The 20,198-nt window shown below is 40.5% G+C and overlaps 1 protein-coding gene across 2 annotated transcripts in view; it reads left to right on the top strand.

Annotated features, from left to right (window-relative positions):
* Positions 1–744: 744 nt before the first annotated feature.
* TMEM135 (transmembrane protein 135) overlaps positions 745–20,198 on the top strand; it is a 171,679-nt gene continuing 152,225 nt past the window's right edge. For both annotated transcript variants that reach the window (XM_017819714.1, XM_017819713.1), the window contains exons 1-3: positions 745–923; positions 14,124–14,251; positions 19,933–20,025. In XM_017819714.1, coding sequence (XP_017675203.1) covers positions 783–923; positions 14,124–14,251; positions 19,933–20,025 — 362 coding nt within the window. In that variant the 5' untranslated portion in view covers positions 745–782. The remainder of the gene's footprint in view (positions 924–14,123; positions 14,252–19,932; positions 20,026–20,198) is intronic.

Raw genomic sequence — 20,198 nt, 5'->3', positions numbered from 1 at the left:
ACATTCTAATCACAGGAGTGAAACCTTAAATTTGTGAGGAGGCCACACCATTTAAGACAGGAAACAGAGTGTTTGACATGACCCAGGGGCTCAGGAGGAAATGCAGAATGACATGAAAAACAGGAGGAATAGGACTGAACAGGTGGAGCGAGCCGAAGGAGATGTTGCTGCCCTTGCAGGCTATGAGAAAACTGCGAGAAGGAAAGAAAATACTTGAGCCCCGTGATGACCTTTAATGCTGAGCTCCGTGTACACTCCTTGCCTACACACCGACACCTTTCACCAGCACGGTGAGAACCGGCCAACTCGCGCGAGCCACTCTGGCAGCGGACATCCCGAAATCGGCACCGCTGCGATTCTGACCTGTTCCATAGGCAGAAGCCCATCGAAACATACAGGGCACCTAAACGCCTGTGCCGCGGGGGTTGCCGGGACCCAGGGGACACAAGGGGGACAAGAAGGGACACAAGAGGGACACGGGGGACACGAGGGGACACGCGGTGCCCGCAGGAGGCCTCGCGCCCCCCCCTCCCCCTCCCGCGTCCCCCCGCGGCTCGAGCCACCCCCGCCCCCGGCCGCTCCCCGGCGGCCGCCGATTGGCTGCGGGCCTCACGCGAGCGGCGCGCGGGGGGGGGAGTGTGGGGAGAGCGGCCGTGCCCGCGAGTAACCCCGGCGCGCGCAGCGCCCCGCGCGACCTCTTCCCCGGCACCAGCGGTGACGCGGCGGCCGCGCGCGCCCCGCGCCCCCTCCCTTGCGCTCCGCTCCGCGCGCGCGCTGCAAAGATGGCGGCGCTGAGTAAGTCCATTCCCCACAGCTGCTACGAGATCGGGCACACCTGGCACCCGCAGTGCTCCTGGGCTGTGCTGCACGTCACACAGAGCGCCCTGGCTGAGTCCCTCCGCATCTACGGCACCCTCTACCTGGTGGGTGTGGGTGTGTATGTAGGGCGGCCCGGCCTAGAGCGGGGGCTGGCCTGGGGGAGCAAGGGCAAGAGGGGTGTCGGAGAAGGGGGAGCTTGGCCTTGGTTTTGGGTGGAACGTCGTGAAGGATACCAGAGCAGGAAGGAGCCTGACCTGGGGTGAAAGAGGGGGGTATAGAGGACAAGGTGAGAGCCTGGCCCGAGGCGAGCAGGAAGGGCACTGGCGGTGTTTGGGAAGGGCACAAGCGGTGTCAGGGCGAGGGGAGTCTGCCCTGGGGTGAGCGGGAATAGGTTGTGTTGGGAGGGGAGAAGTCAAGGGGCAGCCTGACCTTGGGGTGAGGGGGCAGAAGAGCAAAAAGGGTGCACTGGGGGGAGGAGGAGGTCTGGTGCTGGGGACAGAGGGATGGCAGTGGGGACAGCTTGGTTTGAGGGTTGGAGGGTTGTCTGCGGGGGAGAACCAGATGTTTGAGAGGGGAAGAGCATGACGGGGAGTGTGTTGAATCTGGGCCTACGAGGGCAGAATAAGGGCATAGGGGATGGTGGGTTCTGGAGGCATAACATGCTGTGAGAGGGGTGAAGCTGGTGGGATAGGAGGGCACAGGCACAGCCCGAACATCATATTTTTGCCCTCTTCCATTACATATGATACCTAGATAAAAAGACTTAATGTTTGCCTGGGAGGCTGGCATCGTGTCTTCGGCAGTAGCAAGTGTAATGCACGTGTGTCTTGCTGTTGGAGACACCTTGGTAATCAGTGCCTTAGGATCTAGGAAAGTCCATTGCATAATGAAGCAAGACTAAAAAAAAAATACATCAAGGCTGAAGGAGTGTAGGTACTCAGAGAGTATCCTGCAGGTGAGGTATCTTAGCTTGGGCATGCAGTTAGACTTGGTTATATCACCTCAGTTGCAGTTGGTACACTTCCAGCAAATTAGGGTGTCGGTAGAGGAGCTGGGATCTATTTGCATCCATCTGTGTAAACATATTCTGAAAGCCAATCTAAGCTGGAATCGCTGCAGGTGAGCACTTCAGTCTGTCTTCACCTCTGTGCTTCTCCTCTGGTGGCACATGGGGGATTGAGTGGTGAGCTGGCTACTGAGCTGTCTCCAAACTCTGCACTTTCAACTCTGTACCGGGGCTGGTGCAACAAAATTATCAAGCTATGTAATAAAGAGAAAGGAAGGAGTGGGGCTGCGGCAGTCCTGACATAACTCAGTTAAGCTCCCTTTGAAGTGCTCTTTGAGTGAAAATTGTGACAACGTCCATTAGTATGATAAAAAAGAGAGTAATTGGTAGCAGTGTGAACCTGAGGAGTTGTCATGTCTGACAGTAAACATTTTCACTCTGAACTGATGCAAACACAAGTGGCAGCTGTTTGTGTGAGCATACAATAAGCTGGATCAGGAAATGAATATAAAGAACACTCCATCTCCTCCTCTCCCTCTCCCCAGTATTATTTTCTTTGTATCTATTTTCTGATCTGCTTTGCTCTATGGGAGCATAAATACTTGTACCAGCAGAGAATGGGCGTGAAATGAGCCATGAGAGGTATAGTGGTGATCTGTCAGGCAAAAGATAAAGCAGCTTAAACAATTCCATAATTAAATCAAAGTTCCCCAGCAGCCAAACCTGGTCAAGAGATTCTGCTCGTAACTCTGTTACAGTTGACTCAGTTGTGCAGTCATGGGTTAGAGAGAAAGCTCCCACTTTTTATTTCTCTGAAAAAACCCTCAAACCTAAAAATCCAAAATGTTTTCCTCGTATGTTTTGCATTGTGACCCCATAAACAGTTATATGTTGTCACAAACCCAGAATGGGGTGTGAACCTTCTCAACCAATGTCCTGCTGTACTGTAAAACCTCTGCATCAGTTTTTACACTGCCTTCTTTGCAGTTTTTAATTTCTCCTAGGTTTTTGTTGACAATGTTTAACTTGATTAAAAGCTGAGTTGCTCTAAAATCTTGCTGCTGTCTAATGAGAAAGGAAGCACTTGCCAGCCTCTGTTCCCAGACACATAACTGTACTTCTTCCTTTGTGTGTCCTGGACCTCATCTTTCCATGAGCAGGTTTGATTCATTCGCTGACCCAGAAGAGGCTACTACCCTGCTTTTAGCTGGGCTAATTTTCAGCTACATTAATGAATAGAATTGATTTATTAAGCAGAATTTGACGAGCGTCAGAGCCAGAAAGGGTGCAGTGGGGACTGCAGAGGGGGAAGCAGAGGCTTTCCACATTAAGTAGCTTGGCAGGGAAAGGACAGTCCTGAATTAAGAGAATCATCACAAAATTCATTCTTTGCTGGACTTACAGCTGTGCTTGAAAACCTTGTATTTGTAAATGAAATATCACAGTTGGACAACACGAACGATCAGACCTTTTCTGTATTCTGAGGTTCACGTAAGGGGATGGACTTAAGTTATTTTATCTTAATAGTCATATCAGTGCATGTTCAGAATGTTTCTGGTAGTGCTTAGTCCCAGTCCTTGGTAGAGCTCAGCAACAAAAAAATGCACTTCATTTTTCTATGTCAAGCCTGTAAAATGGCTTCTGATTGTTCGTCCTGTTGACACAAGCTAATAACTAAGGAAGGGAGATGAAAGAGTTTCCTTTCACAAAAGCTTGTGTAGAGATGAATGAGAATGAATAGATGAGAATAAATTGTCAGAAGTTGTTCTGTGAGAGAACGTGGTTAGGGACAGTTACAATCCAGAGTCCAAATTCAAAACAGCTACACTCCACATCTCTTAAATGTTTTGTTGCTCTTCAGTCAGTGGGGACTGATGGAGTCAAATTAAGTGGTGCTAGTATTTGATAAGTGAAATACTGGCTCTCAGTAAGTGGTTGTATAGATTCTTTGCTTATAAGTAGTTCTGTACTGTTTGTTTAGTTGTTTTTTTTTTTCCTCTTTTTAGTAATTGTGCTTGAGTTTTTTTTCAGTTGGGAAAAGGATAGCCTTGAGTCGTACTTTCACTGTCTTTATTTTTGCTCCAGTATGAATTGATTGCTTTAGCAAAAACAGGTTTTACATCTAAATTGAATTGCCCCTCCCCTTACGAAGTGGCTGACAAGAATGCCTATTTTGTAATTAAGACTGCTTGTGTTTCACAACCCAAGTGTCCCAATATGCAAGTCTTCTGAGACCCACTTAAAAACAACAGTTAAAGTGGCTTAACATTTATACCTCCAAAAGAAACCCCGAACTTCCATAAGCCTTATAATTACAATTTTTAAAAACTTTCTGCCTTGATATCTTAAAACTTTAATGAAGTCCTTTGTCAGAGTTTGCTGTACTTTGTTCCACTTATACTTCTTTTTTAGATTAGTGAAAGCTACACAAAATGTGAAGCTGTCATCTTGTATTTTTAAAGTTGAAGAATTCAGATTTCTAGGAATTCATAGAGGTGAGGAAAAGAGAATGATTGGACAGGGAAATGGCGTGAAGTTGGGGAAGGGTTGGAATACTGGCTTTCAGTTGTCTCTGCTTCTGTTTCCCAAGATTTCTGTTGATTTCACATGGGTAATCTGGCATTTATCACATGCATTAAAGCAAAGTCCACTCTTTCCTGAGTGCTTTTATGTTTTAGGCACTTGTTTAATGATAGTTTTGCAGTAGATAGGTGTGCTTAGTTGTTTTTATGAAGTCTTTGTAGAGTATCAGAGATAATCTGATCAGGTGGTAACATTTTCTCCTAATGAAATAAGGTAAAAACCATTTGTTTGCTACTTTGCTGTTGAGGTAATTCTTCTAACTTTTTGCCTGCAGGATGGCAAGGGTCATTCGTGCCATTCACCTTTTCTTTCTCTTAGTCTGATCATGTATTTTCCTCACCTAATTTAAGATAGGGTCCCTCCCTGCCTCTCCAGTTTAACTTCTGTCCTTCTCCTTTTCCTTTCAAACACAGGTATTCCTCTCCAGCACCAGCCCCTTCTCACCCTACACCTGCTACCTTTCCTTCACCTCTGCTGCTGAAGGACACAGCCAGGGCACAGCTTGAGCACTGACCATTTTGTGGTTCAGTCTGACTTTCGGCTTGCTCCTGGCTGACTCCAGACGCGTCTCTCCCAGGCAGATGTGCTGGCATAGAGAGGAGCAGCAGGCCCAGTGCCGTGTGGGTGCCAGCGGGTCTGTTTCACATGTCCTCTGGACCGAGGGATGGTTCAGCCAATTCCTTAGGAGAACAGATGTGACCAGAGTCTGCTGCTCCAGTACAGTTTTTAATGTTCCTTGGGGCTTGCTCTATTTTAATATGTCTTCATACTTGCACCATATCTGCTTCTTGCTGTGCTTATAAATAACCTTCAGGTTCTTGGATGCCAATTGCTTTTTTTCTCTTTCTGTGTCAAAAGGTTTTTCTCCTACTTAGGATTCCAGTGCTCTTGTCTTCCTAGGCCCTATTTGACCCCTCAGTATCTGTATTCTGTATCTTAATCTGCATTATTTATTTTGTAAGCTCCTTAGGAATAGGGTAGTGTTGTATATCATACTGTCAGAGACACAAATGTTGCCAGCAATGGACAGTATCAGTGGGAAGGACATTGGTACGAGTACAGCATGGGCCAGGGAGCTGTAGTGCAAGGTGCTTGTGGCAGCTGGCAAGTCCCTTCACAGGTAGATCACTAATTGACTGGAGGTAATAACAAGAACAACTCTAATTATTGCACTACTGAATTATTTTGAGAACTGTTGTATGGAAGACAGAATCACCAGCCAAAGGTCGAGGTGAGGCAGAGCAAAGTGTGAGTCTCACATCACTTTCCTGGCCATGAGCACATTGCTGTAGGGTTGGGCTGCAGGCTGTCCCCAAGGATGGACAGTGCACACTGGCCATGCTGCTGCTGCTTCAGGTGTGCTTTGTGTGCAGTTTCTCTTGGGGAGAGCTGTTTGAACTGGTCCTGAGCAAAGCTGGGGAGCAGCTCACACTAAAATGGATCCTCTCTTGTCTGACACTGTAGGCAGAGTTGTCACGTGTCATCTTTCTGAGGTGTGTGAGAAGGCTGCACTGGCCACATTGTGTTCTAAAATAGTCCAGAATTGCTGGGTATATTAAAATGTGCTTTTTGTTTGTTTGTGCTGCAAACCAATGTGTATTTGGAAGCAGGGTGGGGAGACTAAGAAGGATGTTATTGTTATTCTGGAATATGCTTCTGTGTGCCCGCTTGGATCTCTGGGTTGGGCCATTAAGAATCTCTGTTCTGTCAGGACAGCAGCTACCTGTAGTTGCTGTGATAGTGGTGTGTGATTGCCTTGTTTTGGATATCTGCTCATCTTAGTACTGTGCAGTGTCCTGTATCTCTGCTGTTATATGAATGACATGCAGGTCAGTGTTTTCTTGCCCTTAGATTCTTCTGGAAACTGAGTTAAATATGACTAAAACTAGCCTAAATGTTGCTGAAGTAAGAACCTGAGACTTCTTCATTTCAGGCTGTGATCATTCTGCTCTGCTCAGGTGGCTTTTGGGCCACATTATAAAATTCTTTCATAAATTGAAAATAAGCTTTTGCTGAGGTACTGAGAATTTAGAAAGAATCACACAATGAATTTAGGTGGACTGAAGAATTTATGCTCAAAGATGCAAGGAACCTGCATCATGGAATGGTGGAAACCAGGGAAAGCCTCTACCTTGACTGAACTTTGACTGAGCAAAGATCTTGGTAAAGACACTACAAATACTGGGAACCAGCAGAAGTTGTTAAAGGGTCTGTTTATGGGGGAGATGTAAATCTGTTCCCTTAAGTTGTTACAGCTGTATAGTAGAGTGCAAGATTTTCAGGGTGGGAGGAAAATGCTTGGAAATTATGCTGAGTTAGACACTTAAAGAGGAACGAGAAATAGTCCCCTACTCATTTAAGTAGAAGGGAAACAAATGGTAAAGATAAGTTGTCATGGAATGAGAGTGATGCCAGGATTGAACATAGTTTAGGTGTCTTTCAAAGAGCACATGAGTACTGTTTGTTTCCTTTTTAGATCCATTGGATGATACGGAAAATTTGAAAAAAGCTGAATTGAAACAACCCAACCTGCTGACAGAGATCCTCAGATAACATCTCGCAAGAGACAGGGGAACTCAGAGAGCAGGAGGCACACACTCTTCCTCAGAGTATTGCAGGAAAATTAAACAATCTGGAAGCCAAGTTTTGTAATCTGTGAAATCAGGAGGGACAAGCTAATTGAGGAAAAACAAATCTGAGTGTTTCAGAGGAGGCATGAGAAACAAATTACTGATTTGAACAAGTGTCTTCAAAACCCAAATGTTACCTGGGGGCACTTTGAGGTTAGGTTACTCCAAAGCACTTAAAAATAATTTTTATAAAGCAAAGGACTAATGTTCTTGTAAAATTCATACACAATTGCAAACGGTTATGAAAAATGTAAATAGTTGAATATAATTATGAAAAAAATCTGACATAAATTTGTAGCTCAGCCTGCCACTTGAGCAATCTGAGATATTTTCTCAATTGGTTTAAATACTGGGGATTGCTTTGCTTTTAGCATGCACACGTGGCTTAATTTATAAAATTTTCCTTGGGTTTTTAATGACTTGCAGCATACGGATTGTATAAACCATGTACACAGCATTATTGATCATCTCTAAATTTGCATTTTAGAGGTGCCTAAACATGACAGATAGCCATGCTTATAAATGTTATTGAACTCCGCCTTCCTGGAGATTTGGCAAACTGAATATTTCTGTAGGGTTTTTTTACTTTTTTTCCTTTATTTTTTTCCTTTTCAATAGAAGTTTGTTATGATGTGCTTGATTTTAGTTGTGTATTGGGAGGGAATGGTAGAGTGGCAATAGTGCTTTTTACCATTTTTCACCAATCAGTGCTGTATGTGTTGTCTAATTTCTTTAAAATCTGATGGAGGGGTAGTGTTCTTAAAGAAATATACCTTGTACAAACTTAAATGGTGGTTTGATGGAGGAGGCAGAGAAGAATGATGTTGTACATGACAGCATAGTTGGCACAAGGTCTGTGGTTTTTTTATCCTTCTGTGTAACCTGTCAGACTGTGTACATTGGTCAGCCAATTAACGCATTCATTAAGTCAAACCATCCTTAGTGTGCAGTGCCTCTTGTGGAATCTGTAGTTCCAGGGATATAGGTGAAGGCTGAGGGTACTGGAGGTGAAGCTGAGGTTATTGTGGTTGGATGATAAATACTTGTAGGCGTTACATGACACATCGTTAAAATAATCGGGCCTGGCTGCTGCCTCAGATCGTGGCAAAGGCTGGGTTTGAGTCTCCTGTTCCTTTTCTGCTGGAACACTGATAGCCTGCTTCAAAGTCTTGCTCTAGACCATGTGGCTGTGTTTTAAGGGTGGTATTAGAATTGCATATATTCTTTCGGTGGTTAGGCCAGAATAAATACTTTCTGATTTCTTAGTTCTGTGGGGCTTAACATTTGTATATAAAGACTAAATTAAAAGCAAAAAAAAAAGGAGTTAGTAATGCTATTCTGCAAACTGATGTTATCCTGAAACTGGTGGGCTGATTTTTCATAGTTACATTTTTTTATGTTGGAGAGTCAAAATGCAGTTGTGTGAATTCTGTTGCTAATGCCAGAAAATATTTTTTTCTGTCTATTTCTTTATTATTACTGACCAGGTTGTTTGTTTTTTTTTTTTTTTGTGCTTCACACATAAAATACAGTAGATCTTAGAGTTCAGATCATTAACAATGTTTATTCTTGGAGTGACTGGTGTATTACTTCAGGAGTATTTGTATTTGATTTGAGGGGTGCTCTAGTTCCAACTTTCCTCTGTATTGTACTGCACATAAAATGTCTAAACCCCACATTGCTTTCTTCTACCCTCATTTCTATTCACATGAGAACAGTCTTAGAGATGTTGAAGCCTGTCTCTTGTGGTCTTTCTCCCTGTTCTAAGTATAATTTCATAGCAATTTTTTAAATGAGTTAAATAGGGTTTTTCATGTATGTGAACACTTCCTGTCTATTTCAAGATGGTAAAGGCCAAAGGGTTTTAGTAAGAGTTACATCAGAGCTTGTTTCAAACTGTAGGGGAAATGGGGCAATTATCATTGGAGAGGAAGTCTGTGGGCAGTTTACCTTGGGTTTGTGACCAGGAGAAGGAGAAATCTCCCAGTCTGGGCTATGTGTATAAAAGCTAATCAGCGGTTAGGGGATAGTTTTGGTGCTTGAGTATCTGAGGATTTTGCAGGGCAGGTTTGTTTTTGGTGATGTCTTCCGCTGTGGGAGCTGTCGTGTGTTAATCCTGCTGTTCTTTCCCTGTGTTTATAAGGAATGAGGGTGTGGTGTTGCCTCCGAAAGCCTCCTGACACTGCCAGGCCTGCATAAAGCATAGTTGAATTTTGGGTTTCAAGTTGTGTGCACAGGCAAGGAAAGAAGTTGCTTTTCTTAAAAATAAGTCAAGAGTTTTTCTGTTTTCAGCTTTCCCACAGGTGGTAATGGGACACCAGGCAGTGCTGGATCAGTCTTCAGGTGTGGAAAGAAAATTTTCTTTCCTGCATGCTTCACTTTTCTTATTCAAGAGGCTTTGCATGACCACATTCTTAGTACCAAACTAATCATGTTTGGGGCCAGAAATATTTTCTCTGGAAGTCAGGCTGGCAGGTATTTAATCCCCTGCTCCTTCCTCCTGTGTGTGTAGGGCACAGATGTCACACAAGATATAGTTTATCAAATCAATTTCTCACTTTTATATGTTATTAAAGAGTAATGTATTTGTCTTGTCTGACTGCAGCTGTAAATTTTGGTTGTCTGAGAACTGCAGTGTTGTGATCTACTTGCATTTTGTCCAGATGCACCTACTCTTACCCTCATAATATCCAGTGATACACAGATTATACAGTTTAACAATGCAACTTGAAATTTTTTTGACTATTTCGTAATATTTTAACATAACTGATCTTTTTAGGAATTCAATATGTTACTTTCAGCTTTCTTACTGAAACTTTCTCTCTGTTACCTTTTTTTATCTCTGCTCTTTATGTTTTTAATGATGACATATCTAGGATTCTTTCAGATTAATCCTTTGTGCCCCTGTTGATCGTTTTCTTTCCTCTAACTGCAATTCATTTGTTTCTTCTTCTGCAGTGTATCTGCATTTTCTGCAGACTACTGGACTGAAGGGGGGCCAAGAGCTAGAACTTGTGGATGTAAATAAAAGAAAATTAGAAAGTTCTAAAAACTTTGGACATTTTTAGGCCATCTGCCCTGTGGCAGTGCATGATTTGTTTTAAATTCCCCTTTGCTCGTACTTGTTGAGTGTTGAGCATCTAGAAAAGTGTTCCTTATGAGAGATTGGGAAAGACAGGATTTATTAGCTGTCTGTATTAGAAGATGAGAAGGTAAAAAAGCAAAGCTGGACTCCCTATCCTGTTTCTAGAGCTCTGATAGCTTGAGTTCTGCTGGTTTTGAGAGAGAAGAAAATGAATTTAAATAGCAGGAAGGGCTGCAAAAGCTGTTATGGGCAAACACCTCAGCTGCTGGTATGGACTGTGGATAATAAGTACTCAAGTCTGTTTACTGCTTTACATAGGCCAAATGAAGACTGCTTCTGCAGGCTGTACTACTGCTTAAAGTTTCTCTTTAGTGTAAGAAAACTGAAACTGTGGTGAAAGGAAAACAATCAATTTTAGTTTTTGAAATGTGGGTTTTCTTTATTACCTTCCAGGTGGTTTGGAATTCTTGCAAATTAAGTTACAAGGAGGATTATACTCTACCCTGATGCAAATGCCTAATTCTTAATAGGGTGGGACTTCTTCTTGAACAATAAATAGCTAAATTTTTAACATTATGTAAGTCTTTCAAACCTGGACATTCTTTACCTGCAGAGAGCAAATCTGCTTGAGCAAGTGTCATTAATTGTTACTTTAGTGTCATTGGCAAGCATAGGAGATTTTAAGAGTGACTCAGTATTTTGTGGAAAGCCAGAGTAGGAAGTTGCAGCAGATCTGTATTCCTAAGATGCTGTTAGTCAGGGCAAGTGCTGGAGCATTCTTCACCCTGAGGTGGGTAAGGCTGCATTGCTGTGGTCTGCCTGGAGAAGTCACGAATAAAGTGAAACCTGTTTCTGAATCCACTGGCATTCAGTAGAGTCTGCTCTCCCTGGTTCCAGACATTCTTTTAAAGAGTAATAGCCAGGAGAAGCACCATGGCTTCAGAAATAAAGTAGGGAGAGACGCAGCACTGGACATGGATTTTGCTTTTCTCTCCGCTGAAATGATGGTCTTAGAGTAATGTGAGAAGTGTGTTGCTTCTGTTCCCTAGATTATGGTGGATTGGCTGGGTTAGGAGGTGAGATGAGGCAGCACAGGCAGTGGGAGATTGAGGGGAGGCAGCATTGTGTCTGTGTTTCATTGAGCAGCAGACACTTGTGGCTGTACTGTCTTACTAAAGCTGAACATGTACAATAATTTTTAAGTACTGAAGAATTTTATTCTGTAAAATTATTGTTGCTGCATCGCAAAAAGAGAAGAGTGAAACTAAGAAATTATGGAGAGGGTGAAAAGAGCCATGGGAGGTTTTGGGCCATTTCCGGATACAGAGTAGTAAACTGTTTGGATGAGTTACGTCAGAATTACAGTCCTTCATTCTCATAGGGAGTAACAGCCCAAACTAACTTTTACAACTATCAACACTAAGATCCTGGTACAGACCACCCTGAGGTTTCCAAATCAAGGTGTCCTAGGATTCCTGTGCTCCTTTTGTAGCTGGAGAGCCAAGACCATAAGGTCAATGAGAGATTCTTTTCTGTCTGTCTGACTCTTCAGGGAGTCTCAGGTTACTTACAAACCTCCTACATCTTTTAGCATCTTCGTGGACATTAATAGTTTGCCAAGGAAGTACCTACTGGATGTCCTGATGCCTTCTCCTTCCATGCTGTCTGCTACTGATGTCCACTGCTAAGCCTGAGCAGTGCATTTTTGTAAGAGTTTGATTTTCATCACAATGTCCTCCCAGCTTGCTCGAGTGAAGTGTATCCCAGTGGGAGCCATGAACTGCTGCAGTCTGACGTCAGATTTTATAATCTTTCTGTCTTTACAACCCCAACTTTAATAATACTTTTCTGAAATGTGTTAAACTGATAGGGAGAGCAAAGTGGTGCCAGGAAGTATCTCTGGTATATTTTCCATGTAATTGCACCATTGGTGGTGGAGGAGAGGAACTCCATAGTCTACTCCTACCTGTTTTCAGCTGTACACAACATTTAGCTTAGTTGGTGTCTATAAAGCCCTTAGAAAATTATAAGCTTTTTGTTTTAGTGGGTGTGCATCAAGCTCTATTGCTCTCACGCATACATCTCTTTCAGTTATCGTGAGTAATTTTCTTTTGAATGGTTTATGTATTGTTGTTTCTGGTTCTTTGCTATTTTTCACTTGGGAGTAGGATAGTAAAGAGAAGGGAAACCAGAAATTTACATTAATCTAAAACTTGTTGGAGACATTACAGAAGTAAATTTTTTACTTTGATTTAACATTAATATATAAGATACCAGTATTTTTGTGTTGCACTTCTGACACTTTGGTCTGAGGAAGCAAGGCTTCACACTTAGATATAAAGGCTATGTTCTTAAAACGAAAAAAAAATGTTATTTTGCTCCAGTGTTGTGACCTTCATACAACATGCTAGAAATAGCTGAGGAGATAGCAACTAGTTATCCAGTTATATTAAGACTTTCCTTCAACAGGTAGATTATCTGGATTGCATTATTGCCTAATCCATTATGCTTTAAGCAGTCTTGACACTTGATTAAGTAACGTGTAAATCTGTTTTCAGAAGTCTGTTCATGCATGTATTTTTTCTTAATCCTTAGTTCAAGCTTCATTTTGGAAACAGATTTTGGCAGAACTTTTCTTTAGTTAGTTTTACCAGAATCCCTGGCCTCATCTCTGATTTGATGTTTTGATGGCATCTGCTTGCTATTCAGTACGAGTGGACAGTGTTTCAGAAGAATAGCTCTCTCTTACAACCAAGACTTTGAGAGAGGTTGGCAGTACCAATTTGACAAGACGTCTGTCTTTGTTCTCGTCAGCACCAGCAGTATGTAGCTTGCTCTGTTTGGAACTTCTCTAAGCATTGACTGAAAACTCATGCCAGTTTAGAGACTCCCTGGGAGATCAGTGCAGATGAAGATAATAATGCTATTAAAATGAAAAAACAATAGAATCTGTCTCATGGTGGACCCAAATTATACTTTCATGGAGTCACAGAAGCACACAGGTTGAAGGGACCTTTGACCTGTGGTCAAAGCAAGGCCAGTTAGATGAGGTTGCTTGGGGACTTTTCTCATTAAGTTTAACGGATCTCCTTTAAAAAGATTAAAGTGATGGAGAGTCCACAATCACTCTGGGCAACCCGCTCCAGTATTAAGCCACCCTCAAATGAAAATTTTTCTTCTTCAGGTCTAATCTGAGTTTTCCATATTTGAACTTGGTCTGTTGCCTCTGGTCTTACCCCTGGGTACCTCTGAGATGAGCCTGGTTTGCTACACTTCCACATCAGCTATTTGCGGAATTTCTGTAGAAAAAAAAGGGTTTGAGGACCTTCAGTGTTTGAGTCATTAAATAGATATTCTTTATAATACATGAGACATACATTAAACTGGCCAAAAAGAATGTTTATTTTTTAGGTTGATCCAGTTTTCTGCTATAGGCAGTTTTTTAGATAATACATAATTTCAGTAAAATTTCTCAGGAATTTGTTGTTCTTCCCAGCAAATGGCGAACATTATTTGGAGGACTTGCAGTGGGTTAATTGGAGTAGAAGAGATTTAAAAACGCATCATTACTTCATAGACACTGTGTAAGGCCTGTATTTGGATTACTTTAGTGATAATGACTGACCATAATTATGTGATAGTCCAGTTGTCTTGAAGATAAAACTCGGTGTAAATTTACCACATCTTAGAAGTTTTGATATCTGGCAGACAATGTTTCTGACAATTATGGCCAGTGGTAACAAGGTAATAAAATTCCTCCTATACTTCCTATTTAGGATTGCTTGATGTATTTCCTGGTATAAACGTTGTAACGGCTGGAACAAGTTCAAAGGAAATCTTGGTGGTATTTTTCATAAACCCAGCAAATTTAAGAGGCTTTGTTTTACTACTTAAGTGGGCTTGTCTCATTTTCCTTTCTTATTTTTCTTTACAGCGTGTAAAAAAGAACCTAACTGAATTAAACTTTGTCCTCCCTTTTTTTTCCTTCTTCCTTCCTCAGATTGCAGCTATTCTCAGGAAACGAAAACTTGACTATTATTTGTACAAACTTCTACCTGAGATCTTGCAGTCCACTTCCTTTCTGACGGCAAATGGGACCTTGTATATTGCTTGCTTTTGCATTCTAAGGTTGGTATACTGTCCTAAAAATGAAACGTAATAGTAAAGCTATTTTTGTGCAACTTTTCAATTTAAATAATAATTTGTCTCTTTTTGTAGTAGGCTTGTTTGTAATGTTTTGCAGAAAAAAATCTACAGCTGTGCCATCATCTTGATTTCTGCTCTTACCAACTGAATATGAAACTCTGCTTTTTTAAAAAATTATTTTCTTCTAATTTTTGTAATTTTTTAAATTAGTAAACAACTCAATCTATCCACTTTGCTTCTTTTTCTCTGTTTTACTAATTCAAAATACATTGTTGCAAGAAATTCAAATAGATGCTAAAGGGAACCTAAGAAAGCCTAATCTTTCTTTCCTAGAAATAATTGATGTAACTTGATATTGATTTCTATTTTCCTGATGCAGGGGCTGTGATAACTTTTAATTATCCTAAACTTTATCCAGCCATCCAAGTTTGTACTTGCCTTATTGTGGTCATAAATGAAGGAGATCCCAGCACAGCTTCTGGGGTTCTGTAAGATACAGACTTGCTCTGAAAAATGAGTATATAAATGGCACTTCTGTATCCTGAGCTGTTTCCAGTGTATATTGCAAGTAACTGTCAGGATAGTTACTTCAGGATGAAGCTTTCCTGTTTTATGAATATGATAATGTCCTATATCTAAATGCATTTAGTGTAAGAGATGTTACACATAGACATGTAAAGCCTGCAGTAGCTATGAATTTTTGAAAGTTAACTGGCAGCACATTCAATAGCCCCACTAAAAGATAATCAAACCCATTATGCCCTAATTCTAAATCTGTTTAGAGGCCTCTAAACTTTGCTTCAAAGCTGAAGGAGAAGACTAAGAAGAGGAGGAGCTGCCTGAGGAGCTGTGGAATGCTTTTTAAGTAAATCATTTGCAAAGTTCAAAGTGAATATATAAGTAATGAGCTCTAAAGAATATATTTTCTAGCAATCTAGGTTGTATTAATACTGATTTATCTTTTCTGAGCTATAGAGTGCTTTTCCTTATGCTGCCATGTATTTACCTGTAAATCTGTGCCTTACTTCAGTGCTGTAGTTAAATGTTACTCTCTAAATTAAGCTAGTGTGGTTTTCAGCTATTCCCCTTAGAGAGGATATTAGCCATCTAGCAGATCTATGACTGTGTCTGTGCAAGTAGGTAAGAGATGAGTGTCTTCCAGTGGAGGCAGTTGGTATGGCATCACTTTCACCTATATGGAGCACAGGTGTCTAAAGCTGTTCTGACCTCCCAGGGCCAGATGCAGACTGGGTAATGGAAATGCTACTTAGTCCAAGTGCCCTCCAAGTTCCCTTGAAGCATTGTTTGGGTTGACCTAGGCCAGAGCCATGCAAAGGATAATTCTAACAATTTAATGTGACAAGGGATACCTGCAAATGTTTAACCTGCCATTCTTACAGTTGTGCAGCACAGTAACCCAACCAGCATCTCAGGAGCTGTACATGTTTTTTCTGTTGCAAAGAGAGTCCCATGAAGAGTTGTCAGCTGTGGCAGAATCCTTGCTGGCAGGGTCTCTGCACAGTGCCCACCACCTACAATTGCGGGACATGCAACTAGAGTTGTTGGCTAGGGAGCTGATTGAAACTGGTGAACTGGAATCATTACTAGAGGCAAAAGAACAAAGTGTTTAGGCAGCCATAGGAATTGTGCCTGTTTTGAAGTACATGAATGTACAATTATAATGAGTATTTTGCAGCTGTTCTGACCATAATAAAATTCAGAGCCTCAGCAAGTAAATGACTAGGATATGTAAGAGCTATTAAATGACATTTGAAAAACAATGGATAACATGACTATTAGAAAAGTCATACTTTCCAAATTTACTAGTATGCTTTGAAGAATAAATATGTACCTCGTGATGATTCACCTGGTGCATTTTACATGAATTCCCAGGTGACTGTGACAAGATTTCTTGCCTAGGACTCTTCAAGAAGAAGGGTTCTCTGTTTTCCAGGAATTAGTAAATGATTAACAAATAGTTAATATATGTGAAACAAAGCAAGGGATAAATGATTGATTTTTGTAATAGGAGGAGGTTGCCAGTGAAGCTCCTGTTATGTCCTTTGTTTTGGATATACCTAAAGAATCTGGAAAAGGGGATGAAGACTAATATGAGAGATTGTATGAGATTATTTAGGTTACAGAAATCTACACTCACCCATTTCTGAAATATGTGTTGATTAAAGTAATTTATGAAATTTTATAGAGAAAAGTACAAAGTAATGCTGTGGGAAGAGGAAAAGCAGCTCTGTCCTCACTCAAGGATGGGCTTTAAACTAGCTACTGTTAATCAGGTGTTTGAGGGTCATCATGTGTGGCTAATTTGAACAAGTCACTTCAGTACTTGAATATGGTCAAGGAGTGAGTAAGTGTTATTTGGAGAGAAAATGAGAACATGCCAGGAAGCTGAATAAATACATGACACCTTTACAAATTGAGTAATGTATGCCTTTTTCTTTTTAAGAGTTTCTCCTAAGATCATAATGTTGACAAGTCATTCACTTGGAATTACTTAGTATCAACATTGTCATGCAGCTTAAGCCATTTAAGCTTGCTTTTTTTTTAACCAATTTATGAATTTAAAAAAAAAATATATATTTTTAATATTTTGTTTTGAAGTCGTATTATTCCTTGAATTTATTGCTGTGTGATACAGTGTATTTTCAGTAGCCCCTGAGAATAAAAGTAATTGTAAGTGATTTTCCAGGCCAGAATGCAATTTGGTATTGTATGTTTTAATCCATCAAAGAAAAGCCAGTACCTCTCTTTCTGCATAACTGGCCTGAGTATTTCTGGATCTGATTTGCAACCATGGAAAGAGATTGTCTGAGACTGTGGAGACCTAGATGCTCTAGATCTGGTCCTACATAGTAACGAGAACTTGGATCTGATAGATTTGTACAGTAGGATACATGCTGCAGATTTTATATCTTTCTTTGGTTGAAAGGTGTATTATAGCAGGAGCAGCAGTAACTCAGAAACAAAGTTGTCCAGCAAGGCCCATGCAGTTGACTGCTCTTACCCTCCTGGAGTTCTAGACCAAAGCAATAGAGGTTTCTAGCTGCTCATGTTAACTCATATTTACCTGCACAATTCCTGATTTGAGGAGAGCTGCCTGTTTCCTTCTTTTGTAGCACCAAGGAGAAGGTGTCCTGGTAGGCATATAGGGTGTTCTGGATCAAATAACTACTTGATCTGTTCTTACCTTTACCAAAGTCCCAGTGAATCTCTAGTCCTTGTGTGTACTAGTCATCCAGTAACAATTAAAAGATCTAAGTATGAAATGTAATTGGGACTGAGACTTCCGGCTTGTGCTAATGTATCTTATTGATACTCCTGCACTATTTGCTTCTTTTCAACAAGGGAAAACCACCAAAATTGAAACTGCTGCAAATATTCTCAAGGATGTACAATTTCAGGCAAGAAAATGCAATTAAAATAATTTCAGGGATTGTTTAATATTCTCAGCATTTCACAGGTAGGCAGAATTTCAAAAACATCTAAATTCAGTATCAGCACTGATTTAGGCTGTGAATAGATGTTCTTGTTCTATAAGGGATTGCCAAGCTAATGTGCCTGACTGTTTTTTCCTCGTGTTTTTTTGCTGAAGTGAACTAGGGCCTATGAACAGCCTGTTCTTTGGCAGAGCAGTGAGGGTGATGTTCTCTGTTACGGATGTGTGACAGGCCAGCTGGGGCTTGTAATCTCTTCTGCTGGTGAGATCCAGAAGACTACATCTGTCTGGGCTTCAGACGGAAGTGCTAGGCTCCAGTGCTGACAAGGATTACATCTGTTAAATGAAAGGTGTGATTTTTAGATGTTTTGTTCTAATAAATGCAAAACTTCATGAAGACATGGATCTCTTAGTCTAGCAACTAGAGTAATTACTAGAGTAATTACGTTTGTCCATGTACATACAGCTTGTTCATTGAGGAATTAGGTGAAAAAACTCATAGTTCTCATTCCAATTTCTGTCCATACACCATGTCAAAATAACTGCAAATAATAACAAAAACTCATTTTCATTTACTTTAGGAGTAGTTTAGTTGTTTCACTTACTGATTGGACATTTTGATTTCCACTAGGCTTTATTATGTAAAATATGCTACTGTTTCCGAAATCTTGTCAACCCATACATGTAAGGATTTGAAAAGGGATTCTAAACTGTGCCAAAAGAACAAATTCTTGTTTCTTTCCCACAGAAAAGACATTTGTTCTGTTACTTAACAGGTGTGTCTGGTAAGATGTGTTCATACTTATTAAGATGTTTAAAATGACTTCTCTGAAACTTCATACAGTAATTACTTTCCGAGAGAGTCCTAATAATGAACTTTAGGTCCTGCAGCATTTGGCATTGTCATCCTGAGAAATTATCCTTTTGCAGCCGTGGGAATGAGCAGTGTGTGTAATTGCCATTACATCACTTGCTGCTGATACACTGGCTCTCTTTTCACTTACAAACATAAGCTGGCATTGCTTCCCGGTAATGTTATTTTTGCTGGAGAAGTATGAAATGAGGCTGCTTATGGCTTTTACAGGAAGAATGAAAGTGAACTAATCAGATGGTGTTGATTAATTATCTTTGTTCTCTCTTCTGTGTTGTCAACATGAAATTTTATCTAAGAAAATGTCCTTTTTTATCCTGTTTGTATTTTCCATTTTGTTTGTTTATTTTGTTTGCTGTGTTTTTGGAAGGGTAGACTCCATTGTAGCACTGTTTTCCCACCAATAGTGGTTATCAGCTGAACAGCATTGATATAGTTGAAGTATATTTATCATCACGCTACCAAATGTCATGACTGTCTGACTATTGTTTGCTTCTGTGATCAGCCTGAATTAGTTTGAAGGTGCAGGTTTCCTGAGCAGACCAAATGTGGTTGGTGACATTGTGTCAGACATGCAGTTTGATTTTCCTCCTTTAACAGTGACCAATTTATAGAAAGATTTTCTTTATCTATAGAAAGATACTGTCATTTGTGTAACTGTTTTTTTTTTTTCGACTGTTATTGTTTTAGGAATTTCAGTAGTTGAAACTGTGGGGACTCTGAATGAAATCCAGATCTAATTGCAAAAAACGAGAGCTTTCCCAGCTTAATAGGACTGGGAAGTCACTGTTTCTTCCACTTGTAATGTAGAGATTGATTCCTTGGCTTACTGTAAATGTGTGTTTTCCTGTTTTTAGCATCAGTGGATTATCTCTTTGGAGTGTGATGTATATTATAATTATTTGATTTGATTTCTGCCTCACCTGATTGTGTTGCTGCATTCCACAAAGCACGTCTTCCTGAAGATGTATTTGGACCACTAGCAGAGAGATAAGCAGATATAAGTTGTTTTAGAAGATTTTTCTGTAATTAATATCTACAACTTTTCAGAAGCTTTCATGCTTTCCTGGAAGAAAACTAGTTATTTAAATGAAATGAATACATTTATGAAGTGTTTCAGGTATTTAATGTTTATGAAACACTTGGGAAACTCCTCTGAGAATTATCCAAGTGTAAAAATATAATTATTAGTGTTTATTAGTAAGTACAGATTAATGTAAAAGAACAAAATTAATAAATCATTTGTAATTTTATGATAAAGGTGAAATATGGTGTTGTACCTGAATGTTCCATTTGCATGTAATATGTGTACATGTTACATATATGTTACTTTTTCAGGAAGATACTTGGAAAATTCTACTTCTGGTCTCCTGGCTTTGGTGCTGCTTTACCAGCTTCTTACATGGCTATTCTCATCGAAAGGAAAAGCAGGTAGGGTTTGTGTTTATGGATTTTCAGTTTTATACAGTAATATTTCTTGTTGTGGTCATTTGTTGAGCGACGTTTGACAATTCAGTAGTTTTGTTTCAGAATGCTGGAAATAGAGTTCATTTGAAGCAGTGTCTTTTGGAACCTTATATTTCAATCTAGAAAGCTACAGTGAG

Source organism: Lepidothrix coronata, unplaced genomic scaffold (genome assembly GCF_001604755.1).
Source record: "Lepidothrix coronata isolate B3197 unplaced genomic scaffold, Lepidothrix_coronata-1.0 Scaffold76, whole genome shotgun sequence".
Lineage (NCBI taxonomy): Eukaryota > Metazoa > Chordata > Aves > Passeriformes > Pipridae > Lepidothrix > Lepidothrix coronata.
The sequence above is the reverse complement of the archived record's forward strand: the minus strand, read 5'-3'. Positions and strand labels throughout refer to the sequence as shown.